At 40.3% G+C, this 27,699-nt stretch overlaps 1 protein-coding gene across 2 annotated transcripts; it reads right to left on the reverse strand.

Moving 5' to 3' along the window:
* Positions 1–4,147: 4,147 nt before the first annotated feature.
* LOC147456051 (uncharacterized) lies at positions 4,148–27,038 on the reverse strand. Of its 2 annotated transcripts, XM_086514631.1 has the most exons (8): positions 26,841–27,038; positions 26,355–26,578; positions 26,092–26,184; positions 25,898–25,982; positions 24,858–25,805; positions 23,387–24,577; positions 4,513–6,694; positions 4,148–4,390 (listed from the first exon to the last, which is right to left on the reverse strand). In XM_086514631.1, exons 2-8 carry the CDS (start codon positions 26,448–26,450, stop codon positions 4,273–4,275), a joined length of 4,713 nt encoding a protein of 1,570 aa, XP_086370757.1. In that variant the 5' UTR covers positions 26,451–26,578; positions 26,841–27,038; the 3' UTR covers positions 4,148–4,272. The 2 variants fall into 2 exon arrangements, with proteins under 2 accessions (XP_086370757.1, XP_086370756.1); XM_086514630.1 differs by having other exon boundaries at positions 26,355–27,038.
* Between the last annotated feature and the right edge of the window lie 661 nt (positions 27,039–27,699).

The following is a 27,699-nucleotide window of genomic DNA, read 5'->3' on the forward strand; positions in this document are numbered from 1 at the left end:
CTGAGCAGAAGAGGGATGGCTTTTCCTCACCATATTTGTGTGTCATCTGCTCTCTCTCTCTCTCTCTCTCTCTCTCTCTCTCTCTCTCTCTCTCTCGCTGTGTGTGTGTGTGTGTGTGTGTGTGTCTTGCATGTATTTGACTCTTCCGCTTCCCTTCAGAGGCTGCTAGGCTAGATAGTGTGACACATAGGCTAATATGGCTAAAACGTAGTGCATATACCATTGCTAGGAATGGACCAGGCAATATAAATGCCCACTTAACAACCCTCCAGTTTAAGGTAACCAAAGGAAAGTTTCATCATTGAGAGCCTACCCCCAATCCGAATAAACTAGAAAAATTCATTTTAAGCTCCAAATTTGATACATGGCATCACTATTCCATGTAGGATAGGGAAACATATTTACATCATTTTACTCATCCAATCATTTTAAAACCAATGTTAACCTTAATAAACAAAACAATCAAAACTTTTTAATAGAGAGATTTAAACCCAATCCAGTGTTGAAGCTCGCCATCTTAATTTCAAGAATCGATAATGCAAACACAAATGCGTCAAAGTTTCATTCATTGAGACTGCCAAACTTTCTCTTCCCATTATTATTGGGGGTGTTAAAGACTTATAACTAACACAACAAATCAATCATGTTAAGTGACGTTCAAAGACTTATATAGCTGACACAATAGATCAATTAGGTTAAGTGTTCAAAGACTTATAGTTGACACAATGGATCAATCTTGTACAATAGTTAGTGATGATTGGTGCAACATTCAAAGATTCCCCTTGATATAATGTTGATTTTTCCTATTGGGGAATGCTTTATTAAAGATATCGATTGCTTTGGCAAGATTAAATCTGGTGGGTTTGTAGCTAGCAATATTGGTAAGGCTATTAATTAAGTTGGGCATCAAAATATGCTTGAACACATTATGGACAATATAGAAAACTATGAAACAATGGGGCAACTTATTAGAAAATCACGAAAATATAAAGATATACAATGTATTTTATTCAATTGTAAATTTTGAGAAGAAGCGGCTAATTGCTACCATGTGATGATGCCAGTGATTTTCACATTACAATAGCTCAATTCAAGGCTACGAAACATTGAAAAGGTTTGGATGGCTTGGTGGACCATTCACGAGATCTTACAAAATCTAGAAGAGCTCCAAATGGCTGTTGTCAAAGCAATTGTGCCCTTCATTCACTACAACTAAGAGAAATATCGTGGCCAAATGTCTACATTCTCAGTGGATTGAGGTTCATAGGCCACTTATAGTGTCGTATTATTGCCCCTACACTTCTTGGACCTTGAATACTGGGCTATGGATGTAAATGAATTGGATGAGAACATCATAATGATTTTGATGATGTGATGGAGGATTCTATGAGGACTCTCATGATCAAGCTATAGTAGTGGATGAATTGACCGAATAGGGGAAATTTTCTTCAAAATTGGTTCAAAAAATTGTAAAGGGCCAACCCACATGGAAGTGGTGGGTGTTGATGGAGGTTGAGCACCCATCTTGCATAAATTAGCAGTGAAGGTGCTTGCTTAATGCATTTCTAATTAAAGCTTTGAACGCAATTGAAGCAACTACAAGTATGTGCAATCTATTGTAAGAAATCGTCTAGTGAGTTTCAGGGTAGAGAAGCTGGTGTACATGTGATAAGCTCATAAAGAAGACTAAGGTAGATGACTACAATGAAATGATACCTGACTAGATCTACGACATTATTGCAATCAAAGATTGCGTTACAAATAGTGGACAAGAGGATGAAGACCCGTTGACGAGGAGTCCAGAGTAGATCTTGGAGCCGAAGTATGGTTTAGCATGCACTACTAGACGCCATTCTAGTCAATCCCTTGTAGGTCATGGCACTTCAATTAGAATTCATATTTTTTTGAACATGTGATTTTAGCAAAATTGGTCATGGTTTTTGATTGTTATAAGTCCAAGTCTCAAAATGCTCTTTTCAGTGATATTGTTTGTTAGTTGTTTTAAAATGTGCCAACTTTGCAATGACCAAATTCCATGTTTCATAAAACTTGCAGTCCTACACACATTGCACAATAATAACACAAAGCTGTTTAACAAACTTCAAAGGTACATAATGCATAGACAAGTGCAAAAATACTCAAAATTCTTGTTGATAAATTTTCTTAGTCACATCATTTGTGTTGAGAGGTTCTATAAAACTTTAGACAAGAGTCAATGCTATGTTCATAATAAAAAGTTCAAGGAATCCACAAGAACTTTCTCCATGAAGTTCATATATACCAGATTGTAAGACCACATTTGGTAGTTTTCATGATGCATTAGTTGGCTCATCATATCGATATAGATGCACTCTATTTGTTTTCGACAATAGTTTTTAGCTCACAACCTTAAGCTTGATTGTTAAACGAGTTTCCAACTCCACTCTTATCTTATTATAGATATAGTGAGATCATTACATTAACACCAATACAAGTGACGTAATAGATATGGCTAAGGTATGGAGACAACAAAAACTTGCCATGTCCTTGAAAAAAAAAATTAATGCAGACTCCAGTCAAATAATCACTCGCAGATGTTCATCAAATCATTGATCGTGAGACCAACTCCATAATCTCATCAATCAAATGATAAAAGAAACCAAACTCACAAAGATGATATACAAGATTAACATGGCCAATCCAATGGTCTCAACATCATTATTCGATAGTCAGTCATCAAAACAATACTCAATTTTACAGCTTAAGAATGTCGAGCTCTATTTAACCAAACCCACAAATACTTAACTCATGAGAAAAACCACCAAACAATTCATAGGGAATCACAACCCAATTTGAGAAAAAAACAATATTCAATTTTATGTAGAATTTTAACAAAGTCAAGGTCAGTATTCTACGGCTTAAGAATGTCAAGCTCTATTTAACAAAACCCAAACAGATACTTAAATCTTGAGAAAATCCACCAAACAATTCATAGGGAGTCACAACCCAATTTGAGAAATAGCATGGGAAACCTACATCAATGCGAAGAGACGCATAGTAACATATAACAATCTTCGACAACAAGATGGCCATGAGGGAGAAACAAGCAGATAAAGTCCTAGATCACACGGCTTAACATCATACGATCAACAACTTCTCATTAAAAGCTTTTAAGCTGTAAGAATCACCCTTGTACTTGGCTACATTTAGGAATTTGTTCCTGGCCTTGAAATAGCTCACAACTTAGCAAATCAAGTACCCACATATTCATCATGATCAACAACAGTTAAACTTTTAACAAAATCTAGAATTTTTGGGGTTTTGAGTCTGTGTCTCTCTTCTTGGTCTTCTAGATCACTTAATTAGTAATAGTAGATACATTCATATCCAATTATTGCACGCTCTATCAATGGGACGGACAGGCTGCTTTGTTTCTAATTTCTGCTACATTGAATTGAACAAAGAATGGGCACTTTCTGATAACTCGGTTTTGTTTATTTAGAGACAACACTCCATTACCGATTTTCTAGCAATTGTACCATTAGGAAAAAATCTGTAAACATGGTGAGTTTATTGGCGTTTGATTCTCTCAGGCTCTTTCAAACACATGCGACAAAGCTGCGACAACAAAGCCGAAAAGCCCAATCATGATAATACCAAGATCTATTGACAAGAAGACATACTCATGGAGATTAACTAGAAAGTAGAGTATAAAAGGACATGATATATGAGTAAAGACAATGCTACATTGTATAATCCTCTCTTTCCCTCATGAAAGTGAAGGCCTTTCATGCTGGTCTCACGCTCGACTCACCAGAAATCCCTTCATAACTTCTTCCAAATTTAAGTTACCAATCCTCTTGTAAAGTTACTTCAGGATTTACACACACACACGGAGACTAACGCACTTAAGGAACAACACTACCTCACACCTTAGAAAACATCCTGTCCTCCATTACTTACTAAGGCAAAGCTCAATCCGAATGGGATAGTTCAAAAACACCATGAATTGCGTAAAATGTGGTCAAGGAGCAACTGTAGCTAAGTTCCTTCAAAGCTGTGTGTGCTAATTAAGCCTCTATACATGCAAAATGACAATAACTGAGTCTCAGGCCTGAAAGCTTTTATCAATCTCCTAGTGACCAATGAATACAACCGAACAATGTGGTATAAAATGAGTGCTTTCCTTCTTTATGCACCATAAGTTAGTGTTACATGTACACAAATGAACTTTACAACAGTTATAACCTCATATACCTGATCATTACATACATAAGAGTAATACAAATCTACTTAAGAATTAACATGAGGTCCTCTACAGCAGGAGAGACAACCATGCGCCAGCTTCTGTACATAACTGTGTTTCCTTTTAGGCTCCCCCACATTCCTATCAATCTCCCACCTGTCCAAACTAAATTCCAAAAAAACCAGTGATTATTTACTCGATTATGCTACAACTATGGGTATATATAGTTTACAACAATCATATTCAGAGTAAGTAGGTTAAAAAAATTATGCCCATAGAATGCTTACTGTAAATCATGTAGAGTGGCAGCTGGTTGGTTGAGAACATGCCCCTGCTCCTCTGCATGGTTGAGGGTAGCCACATATGTGGGGTGGCCGTGTACAGGACCTTGATCATCCATTGTCCCAGCACCGTCCTCCTCTCGTGAAGCCTTCTCAAATGCATGGCTGAGTTTCATATGAAGTTTATCACCCACCCTCTCTGTGAAATTAGTGGCCATTTGCGGTGCCACAGAGGATTTCTGTGCGTCACTATCATCCACCTGTAATGGAAAAGCACTACTTACATCCAAAGCTTGTGATGCTTCCCAACAAGGTTTGCCCAATTTCTCTTCATGCAATACATCCTCCACATCCAATGGATATATCCCCTCCTGATTCTTCTCATCAAGATTCACATTCACCCTCTCACATGCTGTATAACTACCACCTTCTATGGGTACTTTTTCATGGCCCTCTTCTGCCGAAGCCAAAACTTTGCTTTCCAGGCTGTATGGCCGCATGCCAAATTTATCAGTGTTAGCTTCATAAACCACTTTAGAGCTTTGCAACCTCTCCTCAGGGCTTGAAGTCTCATTTACTAAGTCAGAATCTAAGCTACAGTTCCTCTCACCTAGGGCGGCAATGGGTCCAGGACCACCAATGATAAATTGCCCCTCTCTGTCGACAAAATCTCTCTGCAGATCTGTGTCTGTTTTTTCCTCAAATCTCAAATCTCCAACTACAGGTTGTATATTTTCATGGCCTAATTGTGAATCAAATTGCAAAGGTTCAGTGCCCAAGTGCATATCTCTACCATCATATTTTTTGTCCAATATCCTGTCTTCTGTGTCGAAATGCCCCAAATGTTCCACAGCAGATGTCATATTTTCATTCTTTAATCCCAAATCTCCAGTATCCGAAAGTATGCTTCTATTTTCCGGACTTAAATCTCCAACATTGGATTGCATTTTGTAAGCCTCATCCTCAACAAGTTCTTTTTCCAATTTGTCGTTTGTCAGCCGACCCTCTGTGCCACTTCTCACGTCAACTAGTCCAGCTGCATGCAATGTCGCCTCTTCCTCTGTAGAGTGAAGCTCAGAAAGGAGCTGCTCAAACTGGCTATCACTATACTTGAGCCGCTCTTCCAATTCTGAACTGCCATCAACTGGCAGCTGTTGATGAGCTTCATGAGAATTGAATGGAACACTATGTTGCACATCCTCAATACCATCACGTTCTCCTATAACAGCAGAAAATGTTGGTAGTATGGTCGTCTCAGGAAGGCAATGATCCGCACCTAATCCGCGATTTTCAAGTTCAGATCCATCATCCTGCTCTATTAGTTCCAAGGCTTTAGGCATCTGAGCCTGACCATCTTTATCTTCATTTAATCCTCTCTCATCATCCTCTTGCAAACTAGAGATAACTGGCAAAGGTTCATGGTAAGATGTCTCCTCCACATCATACATATCGAGTTTCTCCTCCCACAAATTATTATTCATCGATGTGGCATCCAAATTGGGAAGCACCTGTGAGCTTAAGTATAAGCAAGCCTTGTCACTCTGATCCAAGGGCCTGCTGGACTCCGCATCAGATATGTCCTCCTCCCCATGACTGACCAACGATGGGTCCTGCTCTGATGCATTCATTGACCTGGTGGCTTGGGCACGGTGAAGATGACCCGTATCATTTGCCTCCCCTGGAAAAGCTATGGCAGCGACTTCTAAGTCAGCATCGCCATGCTGCATTGAATGTCTAGGACTGTCACCATGGTCATCCTTGCTGCCTGACAAGCGTTCATTCAATAAAGCAGTGGTATGACTGGTGACTCCTAAATCGCCATTTGATACCTTTTCATGAGAAGGGCCAGGTAGATGTTCAGAAATGTCAGCATGATTGCTTGAAGCAGGCAGCACTAGAGGGGACAAAATCTCTTGAAACTCAAAGCCTTCATGACTCGGGCTATAACCTTGTGGGACGTCAAGTTTTCTTTCATCTTGCACATGGTACTCGGCCAGCAGCTCAGGTGCATTCTCTGCATCTTCTTCATCATCATACGGGCTCTCTGAGGCGGTCTTATGTGGCTTCTCTTCTTGGCCGATTGCTTCACTGGTGCTATGTGGTGAAGCAGCAGGCGTTTCTCCTTCATCATGATCATCTTTCTCACTCTCTGCCTCAACCTCCCGCTCATGGAGACCTCCATCGTCGACTGTTGTCAAAGACTGAGGTTAATTATAACTACTTCTTACACTGCTACCATATCACAAGAAGTTTTGGACAGATTCTCACAATCATTCTCACATTGTGACTTACCTCAACATCATGAGCTTCGGCGAGGGAGGCACCGCATACCTAGCTAGGTACGATTGGGGCACGGGACCGCCGGCCCGATGGGGGGGGGGGGGGGGCGGGACCTACGATTGGGGCAGGGGACTGCCGGCCCGATTGGGGGGGGGGGGGGCGGGGGTCCCCGGCCCCCAATCGTACCTAGCTAGGTATGTGGTGCCTCTCTAGCAGAAGCTCATGATGTTATGCATTGTATGAAAAACACTGAAAAAGACTCCATGTTCCTACATGAGAAAATTTCTAAATCTTTTTCTGTATGAGGTTCACATTTACAATGTTGCATGCATACAAAAGATTAGACCATTTCAATTGGAAACCCACCTATGGAAAGTTTTAGAGGCACATCGCCTGTTTTTGCACTAATTTTCTACCTTTTTTTTTTTGAGAGAGTAGAACTTTGAAATTACAACACACACACCCAACCCCGTAGGTGGAGGCAACCCGACTCTTAAGGCGAGTCATCCCAGCCAGATCGATTTTCTACAAATTTTGCAGGTTTTCTCACCTTCAAAGTAAATTACACATTTTGTAGGTAAGATTGCACTAAACCTAGAATTTCTTTAAGCATTGATTTCAAAGGGTGCCTTACTAGCCCTTTGGATGCTAAGTAAACATAATGGCAAGGCTTTACCCAAAAAATTAACTTGGTTGATGTGGCATCAATTGGCCCCATCAACCTCGTCATCTTGCCCATTATCTGTAGCACAATATACACACATGGTCTCCACAGTGGTGCTTGTGGTGGAACCCCATCGGGTCTCTACTCCAAGCACTCCAAAAGCTAAGTCATAGTTATTGGGAACTAAAACGGTTGATACGAAGGCAACGACAACATCCATGTGTGTGAACAAGAAATGTGGGCTGGAAACAACACATTGTAAGTGTGGCTATCCGTATAGAGAGACTAAAAGAGATGAAAGAGTCGATTGTTATGAGTTTCACTTAAAAGGAACCGAATCATCTTTGAAGGATTGTTTTAATTTTAAGTACATATTCACACTCTTCTCTCCCCGTGCTTCAATGTTTTTAAGTTGTTTTCTAACAAATTAATTGAAAAATTAAAACGGCTTGCCTTTGACATTAAGAAAGGAAAAAAAGGAATGAATAATAAATCATAAAAAATTGTCAACATAAAATCAAAGCAAATAACCCCCCCCCCTCTCTCTCTCTCTAACTAACTGATATAAATTTGTATATTAGTTGATAGAGCCATTGAGCTCTGGAGAGCTAGACGCCCACGAATGTGAGGGTGACTACGACATCGACCGAGGCTTCATCAGCAGAAGATCAAGAATATTCTAGCATGACATGGGAGACGTCCAATATGACTATTTACAAAGGCATACATTCACGATGCTTTTTAGTGACTGATGCAATACTTTCTTAGACAACACCCGATGTCGGGCATCCTTGGACATTGATGATGATGATGATGATTTTAGTTTGTTTTGTACATAGACATTATATTGGATCCACCAAGATTGTATTAGTTTGGTCTCATAGGTCATTTTGGCCTTTTGAAAACGTTAAATATAACATTTCATTTCACTTCTCTCTCTATCTCTCTCTCTCTCTCTCTCACACACACACACACACACACACACAAAACAAAGAAAAGGACTCCTTAACAAATAAAGTTTCAAAAGATTAAATCTCAAAAGAAATTAAATAAGATCTTAGGAGAAATGCCTCTCATTTTCTTTTTAAGAGATAATCAACTCTATTACAACCACTTCAACCTAATCATTAGTTTAAACTAAGAGTAGAATCTTCAAAGATATCATATCATGCTAGTAAGTAGGATCCCCAATCTCAAAAAATCAAGGTGAAGAGACACTAAGGCCTGCCAAGTTAAGGGAGGAATGAGATTTAAGGAAACTAAGTTTCAATGAGTGCCTACAATCACATCAAATTTTTATTGTATTTTAATATAATAGTATTTTATCCGCTATACATATATAATCACAAAAAGTTTATATCTTAGAAAAGGCCCCACTTAAATAATGAGGTGAAAGATGCACATTGCACATTATCATTTGAAAACATAACAAAAATAAAAATAAAAATATATATTATATTATTCATTATACATACACAAGCTAAATTCGATAGAGTCGGCGGCAAAAACTTCATACTCTTTCTTCCACCGCTCTCTTCATTCACAAGGGACGGAGGTAGCTCTATATTTATTATGTATGATTTTGATGTCTAATGAACTGTAGTGTAGTGGTAGTGTTGTTGAGTACGCACCTATTGGATTCAATTCAATCACACCGATCCATGTTTTGTGTTGAAAAGTGGATGATAGAACAACTTTTCTGAGGGGGGGAAGGCTTGTAATTTTTGTGTGGTTCAAAAGAAGTATAATTTCTTTTTGTGTAAATGGACATTCTCCATGGTGAAGGCGCATTCCTTTTTGAATGTCTTTCATTGGCTCTAGTCAGTGTTCGGGAAAAATCAATTTCACAAACATACAAAAATCTCTCCAAAACAAATCTGAACCGAAAATTTTACAATACTATTTTCCATGTGTTTTAGGTGGAATTTTCTCCTTCTTGCCCTCCCCTTAACCGGCTACTTTGATTTTGCAACCGGCTCAAGGCTAAGCCGAGGCACACTTTTCTCGAACATTGGCTCTAGTGAACCCAACCATAATCTTGAATGGTTTATATATAAAAAAAGCTACACTTAATTGGTAAGATGAAAGGTACACATTACACATTATTATTTGAAAACAAAACAAAATAAAATTAAAACACACATTAAAAACTAAAACAAAACAATATATTAACATTATCATTTTAAAAAATAGATTTAATAAGCATAGAGAATAATAAATCAACTTAATAATTTAATAAAATGAATCTTAATGAAGTCTTTAAATAAAGGGACTCTTTACAAGTGAGTTGAATCAATACTTCACATCATATATGGATCAAACTCCTATGGAAACTCTTTAATCCTTAGTTCTTTAGTCTTTTTCACCGTGCCAAAAAAATGAAAGCGGCTTTTGGAAACTAGCATTTGAAAGAAAATGTTGTTTTTTCTCTTGAATTTTTAAAGGGACACATATCAAGAAAACAAATTTGAACTACCTTCACTCATATGGATATAAGGCCTTTAGAAAGCCAATAAAATTCTTTCAAAACACCTTAAATGCATAAGTGAAAGGTATGGAAATGGAATGTCAAAAGACTTTTCATGTTTATATAAAGAGGTGATGCAATGTATATTCATTCATTTGTCAGTTTCTTCTCTTTGACCTTTTTGGCTTTCCCAAAGAAGCCTTAGAGGAGACTTGGGTTACCATATTTTCAATGTTTTAAGTGATGATTGAAACTTACCTTAATGTTATTTCAATCTTAAAATAGTAAATTGATCTTTTTATTTCACTTTCATTTCACATCTTGACATGTTTGGACTTTTCTTGCATTCTTTGTTTTAGAATGTTAACGTGAAGCTTCACCTTGCATAATTCTAGTAAATTTAATAGATACACACACACATAAATATATTTATACTTATATATACACACACATATATATTGATGAGTTCTTTTTGGCTTTCTAAAAAAAACCTAAAGATGTGTTGGGTTAGATATACTTTCAATGTTTTTAGTGATGATTGAAACTTACCTTAAATGTTATTTTGGTTTTAAAATATTAAATAGATATTTTTATTTCTCCTTTCATTTCACTTCCTCACATGGTTTGATTTCTCTTGCATTCTATTCTTTTAGAATAGAATGATAAAGTGAAGCTTCACCTTGCATAATTCTAGTAAGTTGTATATATACACACACACACATATAATATATGTTGATGAGTTCTTTTTATTATATATGTAAATTTATTTATTTATTTATATATACACACACACAAATATAAATATAAATAAATAAATATATATATATAGTATTTTTGGTTTGTTTCTTTGCGAGGAGGACACTTGATCAATTAATAAAAAAGACATTTCCGAACACTGCTTCACCTTATATAATTCTAATTAAACTCAACCTAATGATTTTATCAGTTTCTTATTGTTTTAGAAAGCTATCATGACCCTTTCACTTGTTATTTTACATTTCATTTCACAGCCTCACATGGCTTGACTTTTCTTGCATTCTATAACTTAATTCTAGTCAATATTCAAGAAATTCTCTTTTATTAAGCGGCCGTCAACTGAGTTTCCTTCCCACAAAGAAGCGAACTAGAAATACTAGGATAGCATTAAGATTTTTTGGATTTTTGAACTATTTTCTCACAAATTTCACCAGTTTTTCTTCCCTTTACCATGGTTTGCAACCAGCTAGTCCCAATTTCAACTGGCTCAAGGCTAAGATGAGACAATTCTTTCTCGAACGCTGATTCTACTTAAACTAAACCACCATGACTCTTTCACTTGTTTTTCGAGTTTTCTTCTCTTTAGAGCTTCTCTTCGCACTATGCTCTATGCTATGCGGATAGTGACTTTGTTTATTAGGTCTCCCCAATCTCGAAAAATTAAAAGCCTTTCAAAACATCGAAAGGGAATAAGAAAAGGGCGACTTTAAGAAATGAAAAGATCCATGCAAGTGGAAAGTCAAAAGATTTTTTTGTGTGTATATAAAGAGAGACTAGTGTGTGACCCGTGCGTTGTTGTGGCTAATTAGAAGCAAGGCTTAACTCTGTGAACTCTCCTCTAGTGCTAAAAAAAACCTAGCTTTAGTGTAGTCCCACTTACGCATATGTGTATATATATATATATATATATATATATATATGTATATATATTATATCTCACACATACACACATACATACATACATGCATATACATATGTGTGTGTGTGTGTGGGGGGGGGGGGGGGAGGAGATGGGAGAAACCTTATTGATTATACGTGCACATAGAAAGGGTTGATGCCTTGGAGTGTGGACTAGATCCACCAAAAAAGACAATTACAATCAATAGATGGCATGATTATGAAGATTGCTCATTATGTCTATGTGGACTCAATGCGTTGAATGCTTTCATCTCCTCATAGAAGTGTTAAATCCATGTTTTGAAGCAAAAACCATATTGTACTCGGAAAGAGATTCATTTGATACCTTTATTGAAGTGTATTTTAACAGTTCCAAGATGGAAGCTTCCAGAAGATTCTAAAAGATTCTAGGGGATCTAGCAGGGAGATTCTAAACGGAAGGTTTCAAAAGGAGGACAAGTGGTAGGACACTTGTCACAAACTTTCTAGAAGATGACACTTGTCAAAAAGCTTTCAAAGGAAGAGACAAGTGTGTGGACACTTGTTACACCAACTTTATCTCTTACTAAACACTTGTCACAATCCTCTTAACTTTTCCCTTTTCTTCTTGAGACAACTTCCCTATAAATAAAGCCTCTTTCCCTCTCATTTCACCATCTCCTAGTTGATGAATTTTCCTCTATCATCAATCGCTTTCACTACTGGGAAGAAGGAGAATGGAAAAGGAAAAAGAGGATGCTCTATCTCTTGGAAGAGAAGCCATCGAAGCCAAAGTACATACTGTTGTCAAATGCAGCTAGTGTATCTTCAGATAAGTCATTATCAAGCAAGAAGGAGACACCTCATTTATACAAAAAATTCCATCGAAGGCAAAGACGTCGCTATTCTCACCCTCTTCTTCATCTTCGGGCGTCCTCCTCTACTTCGAGATCTAGGCATGGAAGAAGGCACAAGAAGAAGAAGACCAAGTCACTCTCACAACTTGAGAAGAAGATGAGGCTTGGTACGTAGGATGGCTCACAAAATCTTGATCTTCTTTTAAAATTTGCTTGTCAATTTCAAATATTATATGGTCATGACAAGTATAAAGAGAAGGAGAAGATAAGTTTGGAGCTATACATTTGACAGATCTAGCTCACACTTACTGATGGGATTGGAGTATGATGGTGTTGCTCCAAGATTATGGAGGAGTTTTGTCCACATGCTGCAAACCCAATTTCTTCCTATCCATTTCAGGAGGGATGTAAAGATGGAGTGGGACTGCTTGTGGCAAAGAAAGAATGAATATTTGGAAGACTACACCAAGGGGTTTTGGGAGTTACTTTTAAAAGTCCAGCATTTCAAGAAGATCGGCAACTCCAAAAGATTAAGGAAGCTTCAAGGAGATTTGCATTTTAAACTTTGCAATGCTCTAAATCATTACTCATGCTCTAATATCAGGGAACTCATAGACCACCCCGAGACCTGGGAGTTGGATCACAATAGTGGAGACTCTCTTCAAAGAGAAATAAGAAGAGGCCAGTCAATTGAGAAACAAATTCAGCCCCTAAAGAGGGACAAAATCAGCCCCAAAACCAAAGAAGATGAAGCCCACTCATCCTTTGGTGCTTCCTAGTTTCGCTCAACTTTATCATCTTTAAAAGAAGTAGTTTACTAAGGAAGAGAAACAACAATATATGAAAAAAGGGAAGTAATTCAAATGTGGTCAAGTGGAACACATGGCAAAACAATGTGCAAACAAAGGAAACAACAAGGTTTCTTTTGAAGACAAAGCCAAGCCAATGGCCACAATCAACGCTATACGAGATGTAGTTGGCAATACAACCCATACTCTAGCAATGCACTAATTACTTAAATCTTGGGGACGATTTCAAGGAAAGCAAGCTTTGTTTCTAATCTATCTAGCAGCAAATGAGAATCTCATCTCTTGGAATTGATGGGAATGGGATCATGCTAGCTAGGGTGGATGAAAGAGAAACATCGTGCACACAAATGAGTGTGTATTGGCTAGATTATCACTCAAGCGAATTAGGTTCCAAGATCGATTGACTTGGATCATAAACACGATCTTGAGTATTTGCTAAGCCATCACAAGCTCACCATAAACAAGGGATATATAGTGCAAAATAGACTTGGTTTATGCATTCATGAAATGAGCTTAAAGTAGCTCTACAACCTTGCACCACTGCATATGGGATAATTCCTTCTCTTCACTCCTTGACTCATATTCTAGGACAAAGCTCACACTTTACAATCCTCCCCTTGAGGTTTGGACTAGGAAGAAACTGATCTTTGGCACACTCCAATCCAGGAGCAAAAGAACATCTCCAATCTAGGAGACCATCCCCAATCTAGGAAACAAACTATCTCTAATCCAAGAGACACTCAACACCTCCCCTCAAACAAATGTATAAAACTGGGACCAAGCTAGTCTTAGCTATCTCCAAACAAGTACAACTGAAAGGGGAAAGGAAAAACAAAATCTAGAGATCGTTGTCGTAGACTAGAAGGCTATTACCACCTTCTTTTTCATCTTCATCTTTGTCTTCTTCTGCTAAATAAACTTTGCGCCTTGGATTTTTGATGGTGCTGCCTCTGTCCCTTTTGAAACACTTGGAAGGAAGGTGACCCTTCTTCCCGCACATGCTGCAAGTCTTTGATGCTAGACAATCCTTTGCTATGTGCCCTTCTTTGCCACATTTGAAACAAGTCTTGTTACTAGAACCAACTGCAAAAGATCCTCCCCCTAAAGTAGCATTTCTCCCTTGCGTATAGCAACCACAAGCGAAATAAGCAGCTAGCAAGGAGGTCTACAACGTAGAGTCAAGCAGGAGGTCATAAATTAGGAGGTCATAAATCAGGCTGATGCGGAAGGAGTCTAGTTAACAGCCAAAGCTATACCATCCAAAGGTAAATGCAAAGAGACCCAATGAAAAAATTTCAAGTCTAACCTTGTAGCATCCAAGTGAGTGATCCTCCACTTCCCAATAACAATGCTCCTCAACTCCCACCATGAACCCAAATTCCTTGTGTTAATTGATAGCAACACCATTGGGTAAGCAAAATGTAGTGAGAGATACCTATTCCAAGATACATGGATCATTTAGAGTGGATCATAGCAATACGGCACAATTGTGGAGTCTAACCTCTAAAGAAAAGTGACATAGCCTCAACAAAGAATAAAAACACACATGGGGCCAACCTGCATCCTTGACGCACAAAGCGAGATTGATGAAATTGTCTTTCAATGTGATCTCTTATAGATGCGTATTGGAAGCAGGACAATAGAGCCACTACTCTTGAAATCCACCACAAAGAAGAGTCCATGCTCCATAAAGTACCCTCTAAAAAGCCCCAATCCACCCGATCATATGCCTTCTCAAAATGGAGAGGCAAGTAGCCACCAATATGTAGACTGTCGTGACCACTCAGCTACCTCATTCATAGTGAAAATGTTGTCCAAAATACATCTTTCTTTAGCAAAGCTAGCCTAGGAAGCATGGATGATGTCTGGCAAGAAAGGCATCAAGTGTGCACTCATTATCCACCAATCCAAAATCTTGTACGCGGGGGACATGAGAGTAGTTAGCCTTCACTAATGGAAGTAGGAGAAATCCCCACCTATCGCGATAATAAACCTAGATAACCCAATGCTACAAAATGAACTGACGAGTCGAACTGTCCGCACCAAGAGAAGAGGGACCATTAATACCACGTATGTGTCATGTATCTCTTGCATTAAGAATGCATCTATCATTTGATACACGTGCTTAGTAGCTACACACCGAACATGAGAGAAAATCTCCTCTCTAGCTTGTGAAATACCATCAATCATCCGCACAACAATAAATAGTGCATTAAAGTAATCAAAAGAAATATCAAGAATCTCATCCGGATTTGTAAGAAGAAAATATGTTAAGTTCTACATAGCTCGAATCAGGCTCCCAATGAGGCGCACTAAAAAATGGGCAAAGAAATTTTTATTCATCTTGTAATCTTGAAGATTCCTTATTGATATTGAAGGGAGAACTGAGTTTTCTCCAGTTGTATATGTCCTGTAATTCTCTCTCCTCGAAAACTTTTTGTCATCTCATTCTCAATATATTGTTGAATAGCCTCAAGTGACTCTACAATACACATGGCAAGGTGGAGGGCCGAAAAAATAGGAGAGGGGGTAATATGAAATAAATTCTCTTGCAAAGTCTGGCACAATGAGGCATTTTGCAATGGTGAATCAAGAATGCTTGATCCTTGTCTAGGCCCAGAGGATACAATATGGACACTCGACTCCAATGAAACCGGTGCATGGTCAAGCAACATTGTCGTAGGCTAGATCGTGCTTATCCCCCTAGGAGAGGTTGCTAAGGGGCCTACATGAATCTAACTAATCTCTCTAATAACCATTCTAAAAGTCTCCAAAGATTGCAATGACTAGGAAGTATGAGGCAAGGAAGGTATATAAAATGCGTCCACATCAAAAAAGCATCTCTCTTAAAAACTCTCTCTCTCTCTCTCTCTCTCTCTCTCTCTCTCTCTCTCTCTCTCTCTCTCTCTCGCGTTGGATTAAAGGCCCTAAATGACCTCTATTGTATATTTTTATACTTTGTCTAGATTCACATTGAACCTGGACACATTTTTTAAAGTCACTTATAATAAAAGTAGGAAAGATCAAAACTCAATTTGCCCAAAATTCACAAATTGAGTTTTCCCATATAGTACGAGCTCTGTGTGTGTGTGTGTGTGTGTGTGTGTGTGTGTGTGTGTGTGCGTGCTTTCGATCCCTAGCGCTTCTTTTTCGTTGCACTGTGCCTCCTACTTCTTGCCCCAATCCTGCACTACATCGCGATGCGCACCTACCAATACCCTCTGCTTTGTGCTTTCAACTGGTATCAGAGCCTTAGGGTTTCAAAACAGCCCTGAGCAGTCTATTGGACAACAAGTTAAAATTGCTCTCCCGCAATCAATTTCACTTCCGTTGTGGAGCCCCTTGCTTCCAAGGTCAAAAAGGTCACCAAAACTGCCAAAATAGCCCAAAACGGGCTATTTTTAGGTCAAAACAGGTGATTTACAGGTTATTACAAGTCAAAACAGCAATACATAAGTGTACCAAAGTTGTGGGCTCACATGTATTGATGTTTGTTGCGACAAATTGAGTGAAAAGCCGAGTACAAGTGCTTGAAAATGCACATTTCAGATGAAATTTCAGATTTGGCATGTTTCATGTAAAGAAAATGTGGCTCTTTGTATGCAAAGTCTTGTGGTTGCTACTATTTGCTGAAATTTTCAGCCTATTGTATCTCTCTTGTATACAAATTTGTGGTTGAATTAAGATGGCTTCTTCCTCTTTCGCACCTGACACTAAAAGTTTGATAAGAATCAAAAGGTTCGATGGTCAAGGCTTCGATCTTTGGCAAGAACGCATGCAAGGTATCCTTTTCTCAAAGGATTATGAAGATGCATTGGAACAGAATAAGCCACCAGGTTTGTCTAACGAAGAGTGGTCCATGTTAAATAAGAAAGCCACCTTGTTGATAATTTTGCTTGCAATATTGAGGAAATGGGTATTATGCGTTTGGCTCTTAACAATGGTCAAGAGCTTGTGTTGGATGATGTCAGGTTTGTACCAGGCATTAAGAAAAGTTTTCTATTTGTTGGCCAGTTAGATGCACATGGTTATACTACCATCTTTGTTGGGGGGTTCATGGAAGTTGCTTAAGGGCTCTATGCTTGTTGCAAAAGGGTCTAAAAGAGGTACTATATACTATCTCCGATGCAAAGCTTTGCCTGACAAGTTTCTTGCTGTTGCTGAAGTTGCTTCACACACGAAATTGTGGCATAAGAGACTTGGCCATATGAGCCAAAGGGGTATTGATGTGCTTTCCTCTCTGAAGAGGGTTGATGCAAAAGGCAAAAACTTGGATTTTTGTAACGATTGTCTTTAAGGAAAGCAAAAGAAATCTTTTTAATACTTTGGTGTCTCTCGCAAAGCTAATCCTCTTGATCTTATTCACTCTGATGTATGCACTATGCTCGTTAAGTCTTTTGGTGGTGCATTGTATTTTGTTACATTCATTGATGACTGTACTAGGAAAGGATGGCTGCATTTGTTGAAAAGTAAGAGTGAGACTTTAATGCTTTTAAGAAGCTTCATGCTTTTGTCACTACGCAAACGAGCACTAAGCTTAAATGTGTCATAACTCATACTGGAGGAGAGTATGCATTTGCTGAATTTCAGCATTTCTGTGATGAAAATGGGATTAAAAGGGAGTTGACAGCCTCTTATAATCCATCTTCTAACGGTGTGGTTGAGAGGTATAATCGTACGTTATGTGAGAGAGTGCGTTGCATGTTGTCCACCACTAACCTTTCCCAAGAGTTTTGGGGGGAGGCATTAAAAACTGCAGTTCATATTTGCAATCTCTCTCCTAATAGTACGTTGAAAAATAACATTCCAGAGGAGGTTTAGTCTGGCAAACCTGCCTCTTATGATCATTTGAGAGTATTTGGCTGCGAATTCATGTACGCAATGACTTGAGAACAAAGCTTGATATGCAGTCCATTAAGGGAGTCTTCCTAGGTTATGGGGAAGAAGGTGAAATGGGTTACCACAGTTTAGAAAAGTAATACATAGCCGAGATGTAGTGTTCAATGAGGTAAAACTGCTTAAGAATGCTACAAAATCTGATGCTGACAAGAAAATAGTCAGACTTCAGCCTTCCGTGCCACCCATTGATGTTGAAAAAGAGGCTCATGATGCATTACCGCAAGCTGAAATTGATAATCAGCCGGTTAACCTTGAGCCAGAAGAGGTAGGACATGATATTGATGCTCCTAATGAGGATGGACAACCACCTGAATTGGCTGAAAATGAGTTTCAGTAGCATGATAGAGCTGAAAATGAGTTGCCTTATGATGTAGAACTATTGCCTGAGAATGTAGATCATTGGGTACACAAGTCAACTCGTTTGAGAAGGCAACCACAAAGATTTAACCCCTCTTTGGATCATGTAATGTTGACAGATGAGGGTGAACCTCTTGCATATAAAGAGGCCAAATCATGTAAGTCAAGCAGTAAGTGGGAGCTTGCAACACAAGAGGGAATGAAATCCTTGTATGCAAATGATACTTGGGATCTTGTGCCATTGCCTAAAGGGAGAAAGTCTCTTCCTAACAATTAAGTGGGTGTACAAGATTAAGATTGTGGATGAAAACCCCAAGTACAAGGCAAGATCGGTTGCAAAAGGATATGCACAGAAAGAAGGAATTGATTTTCACGAAATCTTTTCCCCTCTTGTAAAGCTTACAACTTTACATGTCCTTTTTGCTCTCGTTGCGGTGCTTGATTAGGAATTGAATCAAATGGATGTAAAGACATTGTTTTTGCATGGTGACATTGAAGAGGACATATACATGAAACAACCTGAAGGTTCCTACAAACGAGGAACTTGTATGCAAACTGAAAAGGGCTCTGTATGGTTTGAGACAATCATCACAGTAGTGGTATGAGAAGTTTAACACTTTCATGCTGTCTCAAGGCTTTAAACGCAGCCATGTAGATCATTGCTTGTATACAAAAAGGGATGAAGATGGTAGTCATATCATACTTGTTCTCTATGGTGATGACATGCTGTTTGCTGGGAAACATAAGACTAGTCTGGATGCTCTGAAGCGTAAGCTAAATTCCACATTTGCTATGATCGATTTGGGTGATGCAGAGCATATTTTGGGCATGCGTATTAAAAGAGATAGAAAGCTGAAATTGATGTTTTTATCTCAAGAAAGGTACATTGCAAAAGTACTTGACAGATTTAATACGACTGATGCTAAGCTTCTTGGAGTACCTTTATCTCCATACACTAAGCTTAGTAAAGCAGATTGCCCAAAGGATAAGGTGGCATTGAAAGCAATGAAGGGAATCCCTTATGCATCAGCTTATGGTTCTCTTATGTATGCTATGGTTGCCACTCGTCCCGACATTGCTTATGCAGTGGGAGTTGTTAGTCGATACATGTCGAATCCTGCATTGGGAAGCTGCCAAATGCATTCTGAGATACTTGAAAGTACACAATCAAAGTGTATTTGTTATGGCAAAAGTGACTTATACATGGTAGGTGACATGGATACCAAGACTACCAGTGGATATGTATTTGCCATTGCTGGTGGAGCAGTCTCCTGGTGTTCTAGGTTGCAAAAAATTGTGGCATTGAGTACTACTGAGGCTGAATATATTTCAGCCACAGAGGCTTCAAAGGAGGCCATTTGGTTGGGCAGACTTGCAAAAGAACTTGGCATGCTTGCTCATACACCCGTGTTGGGTTGTGATAGCCGGAGTGCTGTCTACTTTGCCAAAAATGCCATGTTTCATGCGCGTACCAAACACATAGATGTGTGGTACCACTTCATATGTCAGAAATTGGAGGATGGTCTAGTCACTTTGATTAAGATCCATACACAGGATAACCCTGCAGATGTTCTCACCAAGAGTCTTGCTAAAACTCAACATCAGCATTGCATATAGCCGGTGGGAGTTGGTTATCCGTAAAGGCGTCATTTATGCCTTTAAGTGAAAGGTTGTTGGGTTGAAGGCCCTAAATGACCTCTATTGTATATTTGTATACTTTGTCCACATTCACATTGAAGCTGGACACATTTTTTAAAGTCATTTATAATAAAAGTGGGAAAGCCCAAAACTCACAATTTGAGTTTTCACTTCTCTCTCTCTCTCTCTCTCTCTCTCTCTCTCTCTCTCTCTCTCTCTCTCTCTCTCTCTCTCTCTCTCTCTCTCTCTCTCTCTCTCTCTCTCTCTCTCTCTCTCAACCCTAGCTCGCTAACGCTGCCTTTGTTCCGCGCTGCCCTCCTCCACGCCTTCCACAACCTCCCCTTGGGCGAGGGGCTGCCCTGTGGGGGGGCGTCAATGTAGCCCTGCCCCCATCTAGCACGCTGCACTGCACTATTCCCCGCCAAGCCCTTAGCCGCTAGACCTGCCCGCCACCTGACTGTTCGACCCACTGACCTGGGCTAGTGATGTCTTGGGCTCGTGACCCCTGCACGCGACAGCACCAGAGCGGGTTAGCGAAGTCTTGGGCTCGTGAACTCTGCACACAACAGTTACGGGTCGGAGCCACACCTGCTCGAGTGCACACTTTGAGCAAAAAAGAAAAAGAACAGAGGGAAACCTTTAGGTACATCTTTTGAACACAAGAGGTGTTTTTTCGGGCATTTCTCGAGCACCATGGCCACTCGAGCCTCATCCTGAGGCAAGCTCAGTTTTACCGAGGTCGTGGCAATACCCCCAAAGATGGACAGCGCCACCCGCCTTCAAAATGAAGTTGAAAGTCTCCCCAAGGAGAACAATGAGTTGAAACAGAGACTCGCCTGCCATCGAAGCTCGGCTCACCGTAGTGGAGAATGGCAAGACGGAAGAGAGGGAACAAATAGAAATCAAGGTCAACAAAACAAAGGCAAAAGTAGAGGCCACCCTCACTAAGGCGGTCAAGAATCAAGTGCAGGAGGTCATCCTCCACAAGGTTGAAGACCGTGTGGCGTCCACGCTACGCGAACGACAACGACAGCGACAAGAGGATATCGCCCTTAATGTTCGCATTGGCGGGCTCCCAAGCGATTGAAAAGGGGAAGGGGATCTCAAGTTCCATGAGTCACTTTTTCGCATCCAAACAACAACCCATATGATACAAGGGCTCCAGCAACAATCGCCTCCGTTACACACGAGCATCGCACTAACCACGCAATACTTACTTTCAAGACCAAGGAGGACCGAATCAAACTCCTTGAGCAGTCGAAGCTTCTCAAGGGCACTAAAATTTGGTTTGCAGAAGGCCTGACACCCGCCCAACTCAAGCAGAAGAAGGCAGAACTACAAAAGATGAGAGAAGCGTGCACGGAAGAAAAATGGGCAGTTTAACGAGGAGGTAAAGCCATTATCCAGGAGTTTGGAACTCCTAGTCCGGCTCCCCCCTCACCTACCCATCCTTAGGTTTTTGTTCATCTTATCTTCTCTTTTTTTGTTCACCCCTCGTTGGACCTTCAGTCCTTAACTGAGATGTATCCGACTTAGAAGGAATCCTGCTTCTTGCCCCAATCCTGCACTACATCGCGACGTGCACCTACCAGGACCCCCTGCTTCATGCTCTCTTTCTCTCTCTCTCACTCACACACACACACACACACACACACACACACACACACACACACACACACACACACACACACACACACACACACACACACACACAAATGTTCTTACTAGAAAACATCTCAAACATTCACCTTCAATTTGAATGAAACTAAAACAGAATCCTGAAACCAAGGCAACAAAAATGTCCATGTGTGTGAGCGAGAAATAGGGGCTCAAAATGGGACAATGAAAGTGTAGGTGTCAGTACACGGAGATTCAAAGAGATAAGATAGATTTTTTTGTGTATAACATATAGGGTCCAAATCTTCATTTAAGGATTGATCACTGGTAACTACAAGAAGACACTTTCTCTTTGTACTAGTATGGATTGATACACATGGAGTATCACTATCAGCATGTGTAATGCGCTCTCGAATGTGCAATGGCTTGTACAGCCGTTGAACAAGTGGCTAGTCATAATTAGGGTCATCATAACTATGTGCTTAAATAATTGTATCCTCAAGAATTTAAGGACCTTGTGTGCTTGCTTACTTCTTAAGCTAAGGGTCAAGATCATTAAACCAATATATGTCTCTTTACTGGGATATTATTTTAAAACATGTGAGAAGTCATGTAATCCATCACGTAGCCTAGTCTAGCTCTGTCTAATCTGAAACATGTTTGATAGTAGTTCTAAGAGTGCACCAAATGAATGTTCGTTTGAGGACGTAGTCTTGGGGTGATCAATTAACAAAATTAAGCTCTTTGTATCATGTGCATTCAAGAGGTTATTAATAATACCTCAATAAACATAATATATTTACAATGCAGACCTATTCAAAAAACCTCCAACCCCCTCTAATGTATACACTCTCCATGGGTGGGGAGGGGGGGAGGGGTCACTATGCATAAAATGTGTATATTGCATGCGTTCAAGGACTATTTCTAAAAGTCCTTATCTGTGAATTTTTACAAATAATTTTCTATTCAATCTATTAATTTTTTTCCAATTCTATTTTATGGTATCCTTCTGTATGTGAAAATGTGAAAAATAAATAAATTAATAATCGTTTCTACTGCACTCACTTGATAGTCACATTATTATTAAGTGCAACCCCCCCCCCCCCCCTATATACATAAAAGTATACATTTTGGATAATTAATAGTCCTCTCTTGTTAGCTCACGTGATATGATACACAAATTGAAAAGTGATGCCCCCGGGAGGTAGTAGGGTCGTTGATGCCGGATACACTCATTCCACAATAAGATGTTTCAATTATACCAGGTGAGCTAATGGTCACCATGAAATGCGTTTCAATGGGTCTGAACAGGTAAAACGTTTCACATCTTGAAACATTTTTCTAATAAAGAGATAACATGACATTTTGCTTACAACAAGTTACCATAGTTTGAAGTTTTAGGACCTTTCAAAATTTGCATATGCATGTTCCCGTTTCACATCTCACACATTGTGATGAGTTGCTCCACCCACATTCCCTCACATCTCTCACGCATTGTGGCGAGTTCCTCCCCCCCCCCCCCCCCCCCCCCCCCCCAAATAAAAAAAAAAGCTAAGCGAAGGGATTTTAATTCAAAGATTGTACATAAATACATTAACAAGAGGACTTTCCATAATCTAGTTAAATATATATTCGAACGAGAGACAGTGTATTGACATACCTTCTGTGCTTGAGGAGGATGAACTCGTAGTGGAGATGCTCTCGAAATCAGACGACGAAGATGACACCTTCTCCAGCTGCTTCCCTTCACTATCTTCTCCCTCCTTGCAGCCACCATCGTTCATCCGAATCCATGGCATCGTCTCCTGCAGCAGCACAACCTCCATTACTCTGTCGGGAGAACCCCCTGGCCCCCCCTGCTGCATCATCAAGCTGTCCATTGAAGCTGTCACCACACCAAGGCGCTCTGCAAATCTGCGCCTTAAATTAGCAGCTGAATAACCGTCACTTTGGCTTCCATTCATGAACTCTTCTTCCTTCATGGCCTCTGGTTTGAACGGGCTCCTCAAGGGCATTGAATCGCTGCGGCTTCTCTGATGGTAAGTACCGTGGTGAGACACATTCTTGCGCTTTGATTGTGAGAGATCATCTGCAGGAGCTTCCATTGCGTGCAGTCTCTGGAGCTCATCTGCAATGGTTGAGGATGCCTTGCGATCAGAGTTCTGTGTGTTATTTTGCAAAGGGAGAGTACTATCTACTTCAATGCTAGGATCAATATTGCTACAAGAGGCAGCATTCTCGGCCAGGACAGGAAGAGTTCTTTCATCAACAGTAGATTCATTGGTGCAAGCAGAAGCATTATGCATGTTGTCTTGAAGAGGTAGATCGCTTTCATCACCTCTAGCAGTAAAACTCTCCGTTTTCTCTTTCAGAGGGAGAGTGCTCTCATCACTGGTTGGGATTATAGTGCTTTGAGCTGCACATTCCTCCATAGTGATCCCTGGCAGTGGGAGAATACCCTCATCTTGAGTGGTGAGGGCGCTGTGGGCAGAATTTGCCACGTTTTCTGGCAGAGAGTGAGAGTTTTGGTCAATGGTAGGGCCATTGCTATGAAGAGTAGGATTCTGTGTATTTTGTAGCAGAGGGTGAGCGGAGGGGCTCTCATTGATGCACCTCTGCACATGGCTATCAGCATGCAGATTGTCCTTCATCTCTGGTAGAGGGCAAGCACTCTCAATCAAGATAGGTACATTGCTATGAGGAGCAAAAGTCTCCTTGTTATCTTGATGAGGAAGAGTGCTAGCTAATGGCAGGTCCGAATCTCTCATGGTTGTTGTGTCAATATCTGGAGACTTCCTCATCCCTGCATCATCAACGTGCTCCATGGCCGCATTGCTCGTGGTGGAGGTGACTGCAAAGCAAAGCCTACCATAAGTACTATCAGAGATAAAGTAACAGAGCCAAGAGAATAACCTTCATCACAATAATTGAAACAATTGTATTGAACCTTTGGTATTGTCTGATACAGACATACACAATGACCTATGAGCTTAAGGGAAGGGGTTTGCAAGATCTATGTACACCTACATCTTACATTCAGAAGCAAAGAAAACCCCTTCAGAACCCATTCTGTTACTATGTGCTCTCAACCCTCACCAAACTTCTCCGACTTTAATTTCAAGGGTTTTTACCTGAATTTTGAGCCATCTCATTGTCATTAGAGAAGTCCACATTGAAACCCCCTGCATCTTCACTCCAAACAAAAGGATCCTTGTCAATAGAGGGTGAAACCTGGCTGGAAGCCCTTCTAGGTCTACTGATATCCATATGCTCATCGTCAATGTTCGGAATTCTATGGTTCCCTGACACCTCATTGTAACTTGCACATCTTGTGAGGAAAGGAGAGGAAGACCCGCTGACGTTCAATGCAAACTTCGTGAACTCTGAAGAATTTCGCCTCTTTGAAGAGTTTCTTGAATTGCGTTTGGATGGAGCACCCACTGAGGTTTCACTCTTTAACTCTTCCATCGATTCTTCAGTAAGAAGCTGCCGAAGAGACGAACTCTTCCTTCTATGCTTCTTCTGTAACCCTTGTTTTGGCGAACCTTCTCGACTGCTTGGACAACTAGGCCTTTCTTCGACAGGGGGAAGTGTGATTGGAGGGATATATGCCAAGACCTCGTCAAAATGAGATGATTGATTGGATGAAGGATACTGAGTAGAGACAGATGATGTAAGGGTAGGCTGAGCTGAAGACTTTGTTGAGGCTGTCTTATCAAGGATCGTCTTCGCACCCAATTCTTGAGCTCGCGACACTAACATAGATTTTTCGGACAGAGCGCGTCGAAATGGAGAGGCTGCAATAAATGATGGAAATGGGCTATCACCCGCCGAAGCTGCGCTCACTCGGGGGCTGCTTGTTGCAGAGGCGATAACATTCAAAAGAGGGCTTCCTATCCCTGAAGTAGAGTGCCATTCGGAATCCATTGCATTCAAAACATCGTCTGTTGTAAAGTCAGGTGCTTGTTTCCCATCGAGAAGTGGAGACATTAATTCGAGCAAGGTCACCAAAGTTCCAGCTATCCCCTCCACGCCATGCTTTTTGATATAAACCAGCATGTCTGCCATTACTGGCACACCTGCCAAGCATTACAAAAACATACTTAAAATCACACAGAGATACATGATTACATGTCAGCTTGCATGCAAAGCACATGAGGAACTGACTTACCCAGAGCATCCAAGCCAATCAGAAGCCTCACAATCATCTCTTTCTTGGACCTTAGACGCACTTTTGACGGTGCTTTCATGAAAATCTGCACAAAATGGATAAATATCTAAGAATATAAAAGCGATGAAGCACCAACAATGAAAGTACAGCAGCATTTTGTATTCGGAGTAATCGAATGAGGGATGTATTGAAACCTGCTCCTCAGGAAAAGAAGACTCATAAACCATATCGAGGAGGGTGCCAACATCATCGCTCTCGTCTGATAAAAGAAGATTTTTCAGATCATCCTGTGAAGCATATTCAGTAATACAAGAGTATAAGGGATGGCATACTTATCAAGGTGTAATTGAGAAGGAAACAAATGAAGCAGCCAATATTTACTGAATGCTTGTAAAATTTTTGCAGAGAGCTTGTACTTTTGCATGCGCAAGTGCAGTAAAATGAGGAAAAGACTTGCCAGACTACTCTTGAAGGCTTCATTGATGTATTCAGCTTCTCTGGTCCTCTCCTTGATCCTGCTATTCCCGGAGAGAACTCTTGTGAGGAAGTCCATGATGCCTGCTGCCTAGGACGCGGCTGTCATGTAATTCAGAGCGGCAAGATTGGGTCAAAGCTGGGGAGATGGTAGTAGTCAATGTCCCCCGATGTGATATTCCTTGGAATGACTAGAGAAGCAGAGAACTGCAAAATAAATCAAGAGAGCTGCATGTTGATGCGCATTAACACCTTATGATTTAGGGAGTTATAATGCATAGTGTAAAGGGAAATCAAGGGTAGTGTATAGCTTGGTTGACAACATGTGAATGTGCAGCCTATAATATATATGTAAATGTAAAAGGAAGCATACATACATACACAAGCTGCAAGTGTAGGAATAAAAGCATGAGAGGTGCAAAGCTTGGGTAGTGTTACATCAAGCAAAACATGTGATGTGTGTGCTAACCTAAATATACACACTTAACAACGTCGCCCAAATTAGGATAGTCTTCTTAACAGCTTGGATTGGCTTTCTCAATGTTCGACAGGCAGCTTGCAGACTGATATAATCAGTGCTAACGGGTTTAGATAAGTTTTATTCGTGAATATTATTAGGCCAGCTGAGAGTGCAAATCTAAAACGACCGCTCGGAGAGTGAGTGCCACAACTCCTCTCCTTCACTTTCTTCTTTTTAATATCAGGAGGTCACGAGGAAATTAAGAGACTTGATCGCAATATTGGGGTGTGTGTGTGTGTGTGTGTGAGAGAGAGAGAGAGAGAGAGAGAGAGAGCCTATGTGGGTGTCACACGGACCGCTGTATTGTTTCCTAGGAGGTGCTGTTGACACGGGGGCATGGACTACAATGGAGCATTAGAGAGAGAGAGAGAGAGAGAGAGAGAGTTAGATCAGGGTGGCAGCTGCGCCACCGACCAATCAGGTTTCAACGCCACTGTGGATACGCACACTACTTACAAAACGCAGGCATTTTCAAGTGCAACCTTTTCTGATCTCTCTCGTTGAGGTGTTGTTTGTTCGTATTTGACGGATGGCAAGTGGCCACGCTTCACGACACTAGCATTCTTCACTACGCTTTAAATGCGCTCTCTCTTCTACTCCTCTCTCTCTCTCTCTCTCTCTCTCTCTCTCTCTCTCTCTCGTTCTCTCTCTCTCGTCTTTACTTTGTTAGCGTAGTGGAGAAAATCGCAAATCTCCCCGCATTCACCCATGTGGAGGCGCTTTCCAGTGTTAAAAAAAACGAGCTCCTGTCAAAATCTCTTGCGTCGTCAAAAGCTATGCGGAATAAAAATAGCGGAGCAGTTCGGAG

The sequence above is a fragment of the Adiantum capillus-veneris genome, chromosome 6 (genome assembly GCF_014529385.1).
Source record: "Adiantum capillus-veneris isolate H3 chromosome 6, ASM1452938v2, whole genome shotgun sequence".
NCBI lineage: Eukaryota > Viridiplantae > Streptophyta > Polypodiopsida > Polypodiales > Pteridaceae > Adiantum > Adiantum capillus-veneris.